This window comes from Thalassophryne amazonica, chromosome 17 (assembly GCF_902500255.1).
Source record: "Thalassophryne amazonica chromosome 17, fThaAma1.1, whole genome shotgun sequence".
Classification (NCBI taxonomy): Eukaryota; Metazoa; Chordata; class Actinopteri; order Batrachoidiformes; family Batrachoididae; genus Thalassophryne; species Thalassophryne amazonica.
Genome location: NC_047119.1, coordinates 72082750 through 72098401, shown reverse-complemented (window position 1 = coordinate 72098401; position 15652 = coordinate 72082750). Strand labels below are relative to the sequence as shown.

Genomic DNA, 15652 nt, shown 5'->3' with positions numbered 1-15652 from the left:
CACGACTGAAAAGTCACCAAAAGCCATCTGAATCATCTGAATGGTTTCCACCTGGCTGTCGCCCAGTTTCTGGCAAAATTTGATGCGGTGCTGCTCCAGTTGTTCCGTCTTTTTCCTTGAAATGAAAATCCACCGAGCGCACAACACACGTTCCACACAAAGGCTGCTTACCAGAAAATGATGCAATTGACAGGCGTGAAAAAGTTCACGCATGCGCACGAAGGTTCAAGGTTTGCTCATGCAAACACACGTGATTCAAATCCATCAGGTTTTTGAAAAAAATAAACAGGTCCGATACTTTTCTAACAGACCTCGTAAAAATGGCTGTCCCTCTGGAATGTGCCATTTCTGCAAAACCCTGAAAACTGCATCTGTCCAGATGCTCATGAACCAGACTACTCGAGGACCAGACTCCTCGAGGACCGGATCCTCGGGGACCGGACCCCTCATGAACCTGGCTCCTTGAGGACCAGACTCCTCGCGGAGCGGATCCTTGGGGACCGGACTCCTCAAGGACCAGACTCCTAGGAGACCGGACTCCTTGGGGTGCTGCAGCCACCCATCACTTCCGAATATTAACTTCATTTATTGCTAAAGTTTAAACTTCATCTGGTTTTGGCCAACATTTTGTGTGGGGTCAAAGGTCAATGTGTCACTTCAGCATCTGGCTGAGGGACATCCGACTGGACTCGGGCTGAGTTATGGACCCACCCTGCCCGCTGACTGACAGGTGGAAACATTTTGTGAAAATGTTGAAAGCTGTGTGGAGCGCCACCTAGTGTGCGACACCTATGACATGACGCAGTCGCGCTGAGGATGTTAACGCTCACATTCGGCTTCATCAGCAAGGACAGAGTCTTTTTTCCCCACAATCCTCCACTCTGACATCAGGAGTCAAATCATCTCCCTGTGACGGACAGCTGTCAAAAATAAACTTTTATGAATAAATAAAATATGTACACACACACACACACACACACACACACACACACACACACACACACACACACACACACACACACACACACACAACTGTCAACACAGACGCTTCATGATTTCGATTTCTTAAAAAACAAAGGTTGCCACGGCAACCCAAAGAAGATGAATCTTTGTCACAATCACAGTTTCATAAAGTTTGTAGTGTTTGAAAACTGAAACCACAAATGACGGAAGCCCCGCCCACATCCTGTCCTAGTGTGCAAAAATGAAGCCAAAACATGGCGAACAGGAACCTCACGCCACTAACCAGATGGCACCAGGAAGAAGTCGACGTGTCTGAGGCAGACGCTAGAAGCCTACATTAGCTAACAGCTAGCACAACTTTAATGTCAGCTGCAGAAAAATAACGTTTACGATAATCCACAAAGAAACACAAAATAACTTGTTCATCATGAGTCACATGACTGACACCCACAGTTTAGCGGTTGTCCAACCACATCGCTTCCTCAACAGTGCAGAGCCACGCCTCTTTTGAAATCAGCTAGCAGCTGTTTTAATAAAGGTACTTAGCAACAAACACATTGGAGAACACCAGCTCTGACACATCACGCTGGCCACGCCCTCTTCAGCTACGGTACCACAGCCAGCCACTGGGGGTGACAGAGGGTCTTGGAGATTTATGGTAGAAAAGATTAACTGTTGTGTTTGTAAACGATGAACAGGAATAGGAAGTAGTCCGGTCCTCACTTCCTACTGTCCGTGCGTCTTTAGGAATCTGCTGGGTTTGATAATGATGAAGCATCAGCTTCCTCTTGCAGCAGTGTTGATCTGTGGTGGTCACGTAGCCGTCGTCTTGGCTCCACATCGATGAGCGCAGCCGGACACCAACACAATGCGTCCTCAGGATGAAATGCAGAACACAGAAACACACCCCCTTTGAAAGTAGAAAGAACTCGATCTATTTGGCTGCTGTGAGTCAACGTTCATCCAAACACAAACCCAACATGGGCCAAAAAATAAGGTCACGCCTTCAAAGCATCAACAGGGATGACGGTGAACACAAAGAGGCGGAGTCAAGTCTGGAGGGGCTGGATGAGTGTTGGTGAGGGTTGCAGAGCGCCGCGCCTCACTCAAACGACATGAGGTTCGCTGGTATCTGTGGACACAAAGGCACAGCTTGAGGTTCTAATCCAAACCACATTAAAGATGGCACAGGCACCCAAGTCATCCAGAAGACACAGCAGCACCACTGGCTTTTACAAACAGAATTCAGTCTCGCTGGCGTTTACCGCCGTGAAAATGACATCATGAAAACTCTTCATAACGAAATATCAAAGCCACAATGGAACGCCACAAAGCATGACCTTTACAGCCGGGTGCATTTCCACGGGCCGCGGGACAGGAAGGTGAACATTTCCATCAATCATTAATGTGGTGAATCTGCCTACCACGACCATTCATCGGGGCGGTGGCTTTGTCTGACACACCCAGAACATGCATGTGCCTTTGTGTATCTGTTGGATTTGGACAGAGGTCATGTGGTGGATGCACAGTTTCAGCGCAGGCACAGACCTCTTCATGGCAGAATGTAGTTTCAAACTATTTATGTTTAAAAGTATTCATATTATTACTTATAATCTGATCTGTGGATTATTTTGTGCTGTGTAGGTAAGCCAAAGCTGCACTTCTGTGTGCGCTTCTTTTTACGTGCCTCTATGCCAGACATAAACAGCAGAAAACTCCCTTTACGCAGACATTTCTGTTGACACAATAACCATAACCATCAGACCTGAATGAAGTGATATGGTGATCTGTTGGTGTGATCACTGACAACTGACACCGTCAGCAACGGCTCTTTAAAAGTTTAAAGAGACACAGCCCTTCATTCGGCTCAGATCACACTGATCAATCAGGTCGTCTGATGATCACACCTGATCGCGGTCGACTAGTGCTTTAAAAGTTTAAACCATCTCAGCGCTTCTGTGTGATCAGAGCGCGACACCGACATCATCTGAGAAACGCACCTGCAGCAGAAAAACAACAGAGGGACTTGTTATAAAACATTACGTTTCCAGCCACAACATCATTTTCAAAAATCAGGAACTTTATGTGGATAAATGTCTGTCTGTGATGGTGATTTGGACTGAAACGAACAGGTGAGACTTTATATTTTTCCAATATGTGAATGAAACAGTCTCTCTGCATGAGGATTGCAGGTTTCAGCCAATCAGTGGACAGCATCAATGGACGTATTTAGGCTTATGAGTAAATTACAAGAAACGTGTGTAAACAATCACATAACTGCCCATGCAGGACGTACGAGTCACACGCTGGCATTCGTTGAAAATTTCCAGCATGCCCAAAATTTTTCAAGGAGCTCAGCGTATTAGGACGAACATCAGCGAGCTTCAACATGTTTCAACATGTTCTTATATATATATATATAAAAAAAACTTACCCTTAACTTATTAGACTTATACCAGCGTTTTTAATATGATTGGCATACGCTGACTAAATCGTCGAGGTGGGACAGGGCCTTACCAAAAACATTTGTAGTAACTGTGACACTGGACGGTCGTGGCAGTAACATCACTGCTCCAGTGTGTTTGTGCTCACATACGTCTGCTGCAATCAGCTGGATCACACTGCAGAACACCCGGTCCACATCGGGCACCCCAGTTAAGAAAGTGGACTTCGTAGGCAGAAAACGCTCGGGAACAGAGAAGGATTCTGAAATACCAACTACAGGATTTGATCCATGTTCTTGTAACAAAGTCAAACACTGTGACTGTGATTTCATCACGCCTTCCAGCACCACACCACAGGAACTAAACTACAAATGGACACACAACAGTTCAAACAGAGTCAAAGACCTGATGTGGGCGTGTTCCAGTTCTGGTCCTACCTGAGGTCTGCTGCTTCGACAAGCCTCTTCCAGGTTTTTGTGCCAGATGATGGCTGAAAACCTGGTCCCCGTCTGGAACTTGTAGGTGTTTCCTGTGAATTGAAGTGTTCTGTGGTTATTTCAATCTGAATGAAGGCAGAGGAGCTGCAGCGTCACCAGAAACACACCTTTCTCTGGGTCAGTCAGCTGGAAGTCGTTGGGTCTGGTCGGGTCTTCTGGCAACACCACCATCCATCCGGTCACACAGACTGTCTTACAGGGACTGGACTTATACTGCACGCACATACAGAGAGACGATAATCAAACCGGCCATGGGCTGAAGCCCCGCTCCCCCCCCACCACTCTGATAGGCAATCTTGGTTTCCGGACATGTGTCAGGACTAAGGAGTAAGTTTGGACCAGCAGCTCGCTGAAGGACTTCTCCAAACATCCACAGAGGACCGTCAGTGGAACCATTATGGTTAACGGCCAAACTGTCACCACAGTGGGAGGGGCATAGAGGACAGAATAATGGAAAATCAAACTCTGGTAAAAACACAGCAAACACATCACAGCCTGAAGATTCATTTAAAAAGATTTCAAACCATTCATTTAAATATTTTCTGTACATCAGCCTGATGACTCCGGTTGATGTACGGCGCAAAAATCTCAGGCAGAAAAAAAATACTTGAAGAAAAAGTAATCAAAAAGTAGGAACTTTTACAGAAATTATTTAATAAAGAGTGTTAAACATTAATTAACGGGGGGGGGGGGGGGGGGGGGGCATCACCAGAGGAAGTGACCACACTATCAAACGAGGCGGACAGGAAGTGGAGGAACCTCGTCACGGTTGGATGATAGCTGAGGTGTTGTCATGACAACAGCTTCCAGCAGCTGTCCTCTGCAGAGACCAGGACCAGGACCAGGACTCCGGCATTACAGCCACGACATTAAAATGAAATCTACGGTCGGCTTTGGACTCACGTGTTTCCTCGCGTACGCTCGGAGGGACTTCGCTCCAAAGAATGTCAGCATCGACCCTGACAGAGTGACCCAAAATCTTGTCCATGATGAAAACTGAAAGACACAAAAATCAATCTGCTGATGACCTTGTGGTCTGACTCACCAACCTCACCAAAACCCAATCAGTGTTTCTGTGTCAGAACGGTGGAAGGTCCAATTAAAAATTAAGGACATGAGATCAAACAGAACACAGAAAACTGCAGTTAGACTGAACCATCATTTAATTTCTGTATCAATATTTATGAACTCTGACACGAGCTCGCTTGAGATGTCGCAAATTGTGCATAATGCGAAAGTTAAGACTTGTCTATTTGAACCATTGTTACTGTGACAACATCCGTGTTCTCATTCTCATGCTGTACATTCTCATTTTTACACGAGATATTCTCATTTTTAAGCTGTGCGTTCTCATTTTTATGATGTATGTCCTCATTTTTATCCTGTATGTTCTCATTCTTATGGTATATGTTCTTATTTTTACATGTAAATTCTTATTCTTATGTACAGTGGTGGGCACAGTTCCGATAATCCAATAGAGATAATAGATAATGTTTTTATTATCAGATTAACCTTTTTAGATAACTTTAAAAAACATTATCGGACTAATTATCTTCCGATAAATTTTCGTCCAACAATTTTTAGACCGTTAACGTAGTAAACAGCTACAAACATTTTTAAAATTTAAAATCAGTTGAGCACCTATCTGTTAAAAGTTTCCTAACAGATGTGTAGTTCTACCCTCGCAAACAAGAGCTGCTTCCAGGAGAAACTGCTCCATCCTCTGCAGGCAAAGGAGAACTGGTCACACACACAAAAAAATCATTTCTTTTAACACCATACTGATACGCTGGCAGTATCACCCAAGTCATCCAGAGGCATACATTTTTAACTTATGGTTCAAATTTTAACCAAACTAATTTTGGACAAGTTATTTAAAATTACTGTCACGTCTGAAGTTTTATAAAGTGAAAATATCAGATATATGTTTTAGTTTTAAAGTAATGCGCTAATTTTTAAGGTTTTAGTGTGGACATGCTGTGTCCAGCAGTGCATTATGGGTAGGACAGTCTAATCTCAGTACGTTCACGACATGACAAATGCATTTCAGACACTCTGTTCAGGCTCCACAGACAACAGCATTAAACTCTAGTGCCTAAAACTCTTGTGAATATATTCTCTGGGTTTATAGACATTGTTATTGCATTTGCATTTGTTAAATTCCATGCATCTTAAATGTAGCACACACGGATTATGTGGGATTTTGTTTTGGCAAGTTTTCACGGTCTCTACTGCCATCTAAAGTTCAGTCCATGTAAAGTTCAGAGCGCACAATTTATGTTCTCACACAGATTGTACATTCAAAAACCACACGTCGAACTCATGTTTCCAGAAGCAAAATGTAACAGAAGCTTTTTTTTCAAACTAAAATCTCTCGGTGGGAGACATCAAAGTTTAAAAACAAAACAACAACAACAAAAAAATTACAAGACAGGTCTGCGGTGTTTGCACAGGCACAGTGCGTGTGGTTGGATGCTTGTTGCTCTTCAGCAGCAGGATACCCTCATGACGGCCGACCAGAATAATATCAAACAGGTTTGATTTTCATTCGACCATACGATCGGCGATCAGGAGGTGGTCGTGAGATGTTAAACGCAGCTCGTTACTCCATGTACAGTAGTGTTCAGAATAATAGTAGTGCTATGTGACTAAAAAGATTAATCCAGGTTTTGAGTATATTTCTTATTGTTACATGGGAAACAAGGTACCAGTAGATTCTCACAAATCCAACAAGACCAAGCATTCATGATATGCACACTCTTAAGGCTATGAAATTGGGCTATTAGTAAAAAAAGTAGAAAAGGGGGTGTTCACAATAATAGTAGTGTGGCATTCAGTCAGTGAGTTTGTCAATTTTGTGGAACAAACAAGTGTGAATCAGGTGTCCCCTATTTAAGGATGAAGCCAGCACCTGTTGAACATGCTTTTCTCTGTGAAAGCCTGAGGAAAATGGGACGTTCAAGACATTGTTCAGAAGAACAGTGTAGTTTGATTAAAAAGTTGATTGGAGATTGGACTTATACGCAGGTGCAAAAAATTATAGGCTGTTCATTTACAATGATCTCCAATGCTTTAAAATGGACAAAAAAACAGAGACGCATGGAAGGAAACAGAAAACAACCATCAAAATGGATAGAAGAATAACCAGAATGGCAAAGGCTCACCCATTGATCAGCTCCAGGATGATCAAAGACAGTCTGGAGTTACCTGTAAGTGCTGTGACTGTCGCGCTGATCAGCTGTTTGTCATTTGCGCTGATCAGGGTGGAACTGTCCGCTGGTTAGCGCGTGCACCCGGGCCCTTTATAGTGGCGGACTTCATTCATACCGGATGTTACTATAGCGACAAGTAGTGGTTGTGGGGCGAGTCTTAGGCTACGCTCGTTCCGATTGTCTTCAAACAACTGCGCGTGTGCCCGCAAACAATCTGCGAAAGGCAGCCGGTAAGACTTTTGTGTATTAATACGATCACACTGTTGGGCGTCTTTACCTCTGCCTCACGTCACTACTCGCGCTTAGGAAGGCACTGTGGGCACCATGGGGCATTGTTTATGTGTAGTTTGGATGGGATGATTTGTAGATACTTTGCAGGAAAAAGGGGTCTCTTTGTGTATGTGGTGTGGGCGTGAATATCCACTTAAATTCACGTGCATTGAAGCTGTAAGCTTCAATGGGTGGTTAATTTGTCCAATCATGTGGCTGCATCAATCAGTAATGATAATGAGGACAATAATTTGGTGTTGGCTGTTTTCATATGTATTTTAGGAAATGATTTAATTAAACGAAATTGATTAATTGATTCATAAGGTATGCACCATTAAATTAATTTAAGCTAGTTATTTTGGTAATGGTTTATGGTATATCATATTTACAGTTATATATGTATGTGTGTTTTAAGGTTTTTTTACCTGGTGGCATCAAAGCAAAACTCAATAAACAAGAAGTGGGAAATGTTACAGTGTCATCTGAGTAAAACATCTGCTGCATGACTAAAGAATTGCGGGTGAAATCCCTTCGAGCGTGGGGCGCAGTAAAACAAGGAATAACGCTCGACAGTAAAAAACCGGTGCCAGTCATCAGCAAAATAAAAGCTCAAAGTTTAGCTCCAGCCCAAAGCCTAAGCTCCAGCCCAAAGCCTAAGCTCCAGCTAAAATAATGGCGGAATCAAAAGGTTTGCAACAGCTAAAGACCAACAGGGCCACTGCTAAGAGGCAGTTTTCTAGACTAGCCAACTCAACTGCAAGGTCATGTAAGAGCATGTCTGTGGATGAGCTGCAGGATGTCTTCACCAAGATTGCAGTAGAAGCAGATAAAGTGACTGACGCAAATGACGATCTAGAGGCGGCTCTGTCAGAAACTTGGGATAAAGAGGGTGGATCTGCTTTGAAGCGGGAACAGTGCAAAGACATTAAGAGTACTGCGAGTGAGTGTGAACAGCGATTGGAGGAGGAGCAAAGCAGGATTCGACATATAATTTGGAGCAATTTTGGGTACCCTGAGTTATCCACCGCACTAGAGTTGGCTGAAGCTGAGTATGAGAGATCTCCGACCCCCGCTGCAGACATGAGAATGGAAGCATATGAGTACATGCTAAGCCAATTGGAGACTCGCGTCAAAGCAGCAAAGGAGGTGCATTATAAGTGGAGCCGGTGGGCCCCTTCTGCGGTGAGGGAGGATCTTCAGCGGGGAATCAAGGAAGTCGAGATTTGTGCAGCTAAGCTGTCTTCAGAAAAGGTTTCCCTGATCCAGGCAAGGGTGGAAAACGAAGTGCAGAGTCTTTGACCCCTGCTCACAGGCACCCGCCATTAAGCTGAGACCTGCTGCCCTTCCCAGATTTGATGGCAACAAGAGAAGCTTTTATAGTTGGCGCAATGACTGGGAAGCGCTCCAGAGGCAAGGGGAACCTACTGGTTCGAAGGAGGTCAAGAAGGTCCAGTTGCTTGACAGTTTGGAGGAAAGAGTGGCAAGAGACCTGCGGCTATCTACGTGTGCCGCTGCAGAAGACATATTTCGAGTACTAGAGAATCGTTTCGGAAACAAGACATCTATAGCACTGGAAATAGTAGAGGAGCTGCAGGCTCTGCCCCCGGTGAAGGGTCACCAGCCTCGGAGAATTGTGGACCTCATAAGGGTGATTGAGAAAGCCTTGAGTGACCTAAGTGAGCTGGGTGATATAGGGGCTCTGAGGAATCCGCTAATGACAAAGTCGCTGGAAAGCAAGCTGCCGGACTTGTTAAAAAAGGAGTGGCTTTTGTTCGTTGCGGAGAAGAGGTGTGAAGAGCCGCAAAGGGACCGCTTTGAGATGTTACTGGCATTTCTAAAAGGTCAAGAGCAAATCTATGAGGAACTGGAACAGTTGAAAGATGAGAAATTCCCAAGAAGGGAACAAAGAGTTCAGCCAAAGCTCGCCAGGACAAAGGCAACAAGGACAGGAAATCCCCAAGGAGGCTGCGTTGTCTGTGGGGAGAATGGTCACAAGCGACGCTTGTATCGGTGCAAAAGGTTTAAATCTCTCAGCCTTGCTCAAAAGAAGGAAGCAGTTCAGAAGTTTGGGGCATGCATTAACTGTCTTGAGGTCCACGAGGAGGGGGAATGTAAAGCGTCATTCTACTGTAAAAACGAAAGCTGTAAGGGCAAGGGAGTGAAGGAGCACCACTACCTTCTATGTCCTAATGCTTTAAGTTCTCAGAGAGGCATGCCAAAGGCCAGACCAAAGTCAAATTCAGCAGATCGCAGTGGGAGAAGGTGCACCGAAGAGCAAGAGGAGTTCCTGACGCAGCTTCCCCCCAGAATTGGCCAAGCAATGTCGCAACATCTTCTGTAACACCACTGCAAGGACACTCAATTCTGTGCTTGGTGATCAGTTGATGTGTGATGACAGTCCTCAAGAGTTCCCGGTTATTATGATGATTCTGGAGGTCACTGCTAATGCTGGGCAGAAAATTGGGACCTTGATAGACCTTGCATTGGACACCAACTATATTACTCATAAAGCTGCAAGTGAACTGAAGCTGAGGAGCGAAGATGTTACTCTCGTAGTACACGGAGCTGGTGGCATGCAGGTCACGGTGGAAACAAAGAGATATCTGCTGAAAATCAGAGTCAATACCTCAAAGGGCACCTTGAGATCTCACCAACTTGTTTGTTATGGTCTTGACAGCATTGCAGAGATTCACCATCATGTCTCCGCTAAAAGGTTGCAGAACATCTTTCCAGACGTCCCCCTGAGGGAACTTGTTCGTTCTACACAAATTCAGTTACTCATTAGCCACAAGGAGGGCCAGCTTGTTGCACAAAAGGTGCGCTCAGTAGGAGACCTCGTCCTGTGGGATGGCCCTTTGGGTAAAACTGTTGCAGGCTCTCACCCCGACCTCATGGAGGAAGTCAACATCACAGCCCATGCCTCACGAACCCACTTTGCCCGCTCCATGCGGACTGCTGCGGAAAAGTACACAGAGTTCATCCACAAGTGTGAAAAGAGGCTACCTCAGGGCACCCTGGCTACTACCTCAAGCACCAGCCGAGATTTTATAAGCTGTTGGAAGTGGGACAGCATTGGTGCCGCCTGCGAGCCCCGATGTGGCGGGTGTCGTTGTGGGAAGTGTCAGCCCGGCGGAAAGGAGATGACTCTGTTGGAGGAGCGAGAGCTTGAGCAGGTGAAGAGTGGACTGACATATGTAGCTGGGGACCACCACAGTGACAAGCCTCATTGGCATGCAAGGTACCCTTGGACGGAGGACCCTTCAACGTTGCCGAACAACAAAAGGGCTGTGGAGGCTACGTTCTTGAGGACAGAGCGGCAATTGGGCAAGGAGCCTGAGTGGATGGTGGCCTACAAGGCGCAAGTCCATGATATGCTTGAGCGGAAGGCTGCCATCAAGCTCTCAGAGGAGATGGTAAAAAGCTGGGCTGGGCCCGTATGGTACGTAAGCCACCTTATTGCTCCAAACCCCCATTCAGTCACCACCCCTGTCCGTCTTGTTTGGAACAGCAGTCAGAAATTTAGGGGCCAGAGCCTTAACGACCTCCTCATTAAAGGCCCCGACGTGCTGAATAACATTCGTGCTGTCCTACTTCGGTTCCGGCAAGGCGCGTATGCTGCACTGGGTGATATTAGAAAGATGTATAACTTGGTTTGGCTGGAGGACAGAGAGGTGCACCTCCATCGGTTTCTCTGGAGAGATTCTGAGGCTGAGGACATTGAGGAATACGCCATTACAAGAGTTAACATCGGCGATAAACCTGCCAGCTGTATCGCACAGGTAGCAATGTGAGAGACTGCAAGCCTGCCAGAGTTTGTCCACCTCAAGGAAGAGCACCGCATATTGGAGGAAGATTCTTAAGTTGATGATATACTCACCTCCCATAACAACTTAGAACAACTCAAGCAGTTGACGGCTAATGTTGGGCAAATCCTTGAAGCAGGTGGGTTTCAGCTCAATCCTTGGGTGTACTCTGTTCAAAGGGGAGGGAAGACCCGGAGGAGCAAAAGCGTGTTACTTCTGCTGTCTTTGTCCTCCCAACTCAGCTCACTGAGGAAGACAACAAGGCGCTGAGAATGGGCTATACCCCAGGTGTGGATGAGTTCCACTTAATGGTTGCTGTAAACTTCTCAAGGAAGCGGAGAAAGATGAGGCTGGGTGCCGATCTGTCAAAGGTGGAAGTGAAGCTGCAGGCTCCGAATCCGCTCACTCGAAGGGAGCTCCTTAGTCAAGTGTCTGGGTTATATGATCCTCTTGGACTTGACTCCTGTCAAGCAGAGGGGAGCTATCCTCGTAAGGAGAGCCTTTCAGGAAGTGAAGGAAAAGGGCGGCCAAGTTGAGAGCACGTGGGACACTCCTCTGTCTGACTCACTTCGAGAAGACGCCATCTGCCTGCTGGAGGATTATGCCGAGCTTGGCAAGTTGAGATTCCCAAGGGCACTGACACCTTTTGACCCAAAAGCCAAGCCTTGGGGCATTACCTTCTCTGACGGCAGTGAGCACTCTTATGGCGGTGTTGTATCTGAGATGGAGATGCCAAGAAAATGTGGTTGTTCGGTTGGTTGAATCAAAGGCCAAGCTGACACCGTTGGAGCATAAGGGAGATGCGGTCAAAGCAGAGGTCTGTGGGGCTGTCTATGCTTCTCGTTTGAAGAAATACTTCCTGAAGAGCTGTAAGATTAATGTGGGGAAGTGGTACCATCTGGTGGACAGCCAGACGGTCCTTGGGGCAATCCAGCGAGAGAGCTATGGCTATCAAACCTTTTTTGCCAACCGAATTAGAGAAATTCAAAGCAACACCAATATCCAAGACTGGTGGTGGGTCCCGGGGCCTTTGAACATTGCTGATATCATCACTAGAGGAGCTGGACCCAAAGATTTGGACAAAGGGTCCCATTGGCAGGCTGGGCCAGGATTTCTCCATCTTCCAGAATGGGAGTGGCCCCTGAAGTCCACAAAGGATGTTGCTGCAGCTGCAAGAGATAATGTTATTAAACTCCAAAAGAAGACTTTTGGTGCTTCACTGACCCGGGCTCGAGCCAAAAAGTTTGACAGGATCTCAAACAAGCCTGAATAAGATCTACACAGGCCTGCAGCAGAAACAATGTTAAAAGAACTGCTGGATGTTAAAAGGTTCAGCAATCTGAGGAAGCTGCTGAAAACTGTTGCTTTAGTATGGAGGGCAGCAAAAATCTTCCTTCGAGGAAGGGCCAGAGGATTAAAGTGGGAGGCAGTCCAGTTGGCTGGAGTTTGTACACCCCAGGAGCGTGGCGACGCTTTCTGAGATCTATGTCTGGCAGCCCAGGAAGGCAAGAACTTCTCCAATACCACCATGGACAGACTTGTTGTGTGCAAGGATGAAGCAAGTGGGCTATTGATTTGTGGTGGCAGAATTCAACACTTCAAGGAAGACAAAATCGGTGTCCCATTATTACCGGCTGAGTCTTGGCTTGGTGTTCTCTTGGCCCAACAAAGTCATCAAGAAGGGCATGAAGGAGCTGCTGGAACGCTGCTAAGGATGAGGAGCAAGGCTTGGGTTGTTCACGGTAGAAGAGTTGCCCAAAAAGTCATCAACCAATGCATTGTCTTTCAAAAGGCAAGAGCAAAAGTATGTAAGCAAGTGATGGGTGACCTACCTTTTGAACGGACAAGGCCTGCTGCCCCCTTTCAGTTCATCACAGTGGATATGTTTGGACCGTATCTGGTGAAGGACGATGTCAAAAAAAAGGGTGACTACTAAAGTCTGGGGAGTCGTCTTTAGCTGCCTTGCAAGTAGAGCACTTCATGTTGAACTTGTCAGCAGCATGTCGACAGAAAGCTTTCTTATGGCCTACCAAAAGTTTGCTTCCTTGAGAGGTCATCCCCAGAAGGTTTGGTCAGACCCTTGGACCAACTTCATTGGGGCTAAACCAGTCCTAGAAGATCTCTATGCATTCCTTCAGGCTCAAGACACTGCTGGCTTGGAGGAGTATGCTGCGAGAAATGGCACAAGCTGGGTCTGGAAAGTACTACCTGCTGATTCTCCCCATCGAAATGCAGCTGCGGAAACTGCAGTGCGGATTGTGAAGCAGGCTCTTCAAAATCTCAATAAAACAGTCAATCTCACTTTCAACAAATTCCTCACAGCACTTCAGATGGCGGCTAACCTGGCGAATGAGCGTCCAATTGATGCAAGAATCCAGAGTCAAGAAGATCAGATCCAGTACGTGACACCGAACCACCTCCTGCTGGGTTGGGCGTCTCAGGACGGAGACTTCAAGAGCTTTGATTTTGAAGGTTATCCGTTCAAACGCCTTCAAGAGATCCAAACCCAAGTCAAAAGCTTCTGGAGGTCCTGGTGTCAATTGGCTGGTCCAAATCTCTTTATCAGAAGCAAGTGGCACACACTCGAGAGGAATGTTGCTGTCGGGGATGTTGTCTGGCTTTGCGACCAGAATGCTCTGCGTGGTCAGTTTCGTCTGGGAAGGATCGTTGCTGTCAACCCGGATTGCAGAGGTGTCGTAAGAGATGTGGATGTGCTCGTCGCTTCTGGCCTCACAGCCCGGACAACCAGGGGAAGATCTGAGGGCGAGGTGCAGTGGGGCCGTGCTTCACAGGGATGTGAGGTGGCTAGTTGTTCTGCTGCCTATTGAGGAACAAGGACTATAATTCTGATATGGGCGACCTTCAATGCGGACAATGCAACTTGGGTGCGTGTGCGCATGAAGCTCGAGTGGGAGGTGTCGCGCTGATCAGCTGTTTATCATTTGCGCTGATCAGGGCGGAACTGTCGGCCGGTTAGCGCGTGCACCCGGGCCCTTTATAGTGGCGGACTTCATTCATACCGGATGTTACTATAGCAACAAGTAGTGGTTGCGGGGCGAGTCTTAGGCTACGCTCGTTCTGACTGACTTCAAACAACTGCGCGTGTGCCCGCAAACAATCTGCGAAAGGCAGCAGGTAAGACTTTTGTGTATTAATACGATCACACTGTTGGGCGTCTTTACCTCTGCCTCACGTCACTACTCGTGCTTGTGAAGGCACTGTGGGCACCATGTGTATAATAAAAATGTTATTGTGCTGTTTTGCACCTGTCTTAAAGTAACCCTGAGAATGTATTTGTTATTTAATTTTGTTTTAGCACTCTGGGGTCAGTCTGAACTGGGAGCGAAGAGCTGGATGTACTTGTTATTATTACACTGATAGCACGACTTTGTTTTTTGTAGCCACTAACGACTGGGAGTGAAGCATGCTGGGATCATTCGGAACTGGGAGCGAAGAGCTGCTTTTATTATGTCTTTGTAAGAGAGAGAAAATAACTTTCAGATGCCTGTTGATTAAAGAAATTATGTGCGCCAGGGAGGTTGAGTTGGCCACTCACCCTCCCTTCGCGGACACACTAGAAAAAAGGGAGTAGAACCATGCTTCAACAGAGTCTGCTGCGGGTTAACGTACGAACGCCCAGCCGGTTGACAGGCGCACTCTGCTGAAGGTGTTGGCTCTCCACCTTAAAGGCGTCACGGTAAGAGAGAAAAATGCGCTGCAACCACTTGTGTTTGATGTAACTGCTTTTGTGGGGAATAAATATACGCCTTTTTATTCTAGCAAAATGCAGTCTGTGTGATCATTTCTGTGTGCCGATCTGACCGAACCTTGTGTTTCAAAACATTTTTGGCGTTGTCGGCAGGATACGGTTACGCTCAGACTACACACAGAAATGTCTTGCTTTAGATTGGGAAAGAGAGATGCGGAGGTGGCATCTCAGCAGGAGTCTTGCTTTAGATTGGGAAAGAGAGATGCGGAGGTGGCATCTCAGCAGGAAGAAGTGGTCCCGGGGTGGGATGGGATCACTTTTAAGGAAATAGGCCAGCTTCTACGGCGACGTGGGGGACGCCCTGGGCCGTGGACTGGAGCGATTCCCACCGCGACTCCGCCAGTTTTATGTGAAATGTTAAAACGGGTGGAGGTTAAAGAGAAAGCTCCGTTGGGAGGTATTCATGAAATGATGTGGATTTGTGCAGAAGCCTGGAAAGAGCGGGTTTTAACTTTAGATACAGTCCGCTCATCAGAATGTGCTAAATCACAAAAGGTGACAAGATTAGAACAACAAGTGAAGCAATTGGAAATTCAAGCCGAAGAAATAGACGGTGTACCAACTTCCTTCTTGGCTGAAAAATGTAAACAAAAAGGATTGAAAGTGACTTGTGTGTCAGGGATGCGCCCTGATATGTTTGAATTGGCCTCATTGTTGAAAGAAATTGTGCAGGGAGAAAAGAAAGGAGTGAAAC

At 46.3% G+C, this 15652-nt stretch overlaps 1 protein-coding gene across 2 annotated transcripts in view; it reads right to left on the bottom strand.

Moving 5' to 3' along the window:
• Positions 1-631: 631 nt before the first annotated feature.
• The window catches only part of ralgps1 (Ral GEF with PH domain and SH3 binding motif 1), a 272310-nt gene continuing 257289 nt past the window's right edge, over positions 632-15652 (bottom strand). For both annotated transcript variants that reach the window (XM_034191724.1, XM_034191723.1), the window contains exons 17-20: positions 4808-4900; positions 4012-4117; positions 3845-3936; positions 632-2095 (exon numbers count right to left, since the gene is read on the bottom strand). In XM_034191724.1, the coding sequence (XP_034047615.1) occupies positions 2066-2095; positions 3845-3936; positions 4012-4117; positions 4808-4900 (321 nt within the window). In that variant the 3' untranslated portion in view covers positions 632-2065. The remainder of the gene's footprint in view (positions 2096-3844; positions 3937-4011; positions 4118-4807; positions 4901-15652) is intronic.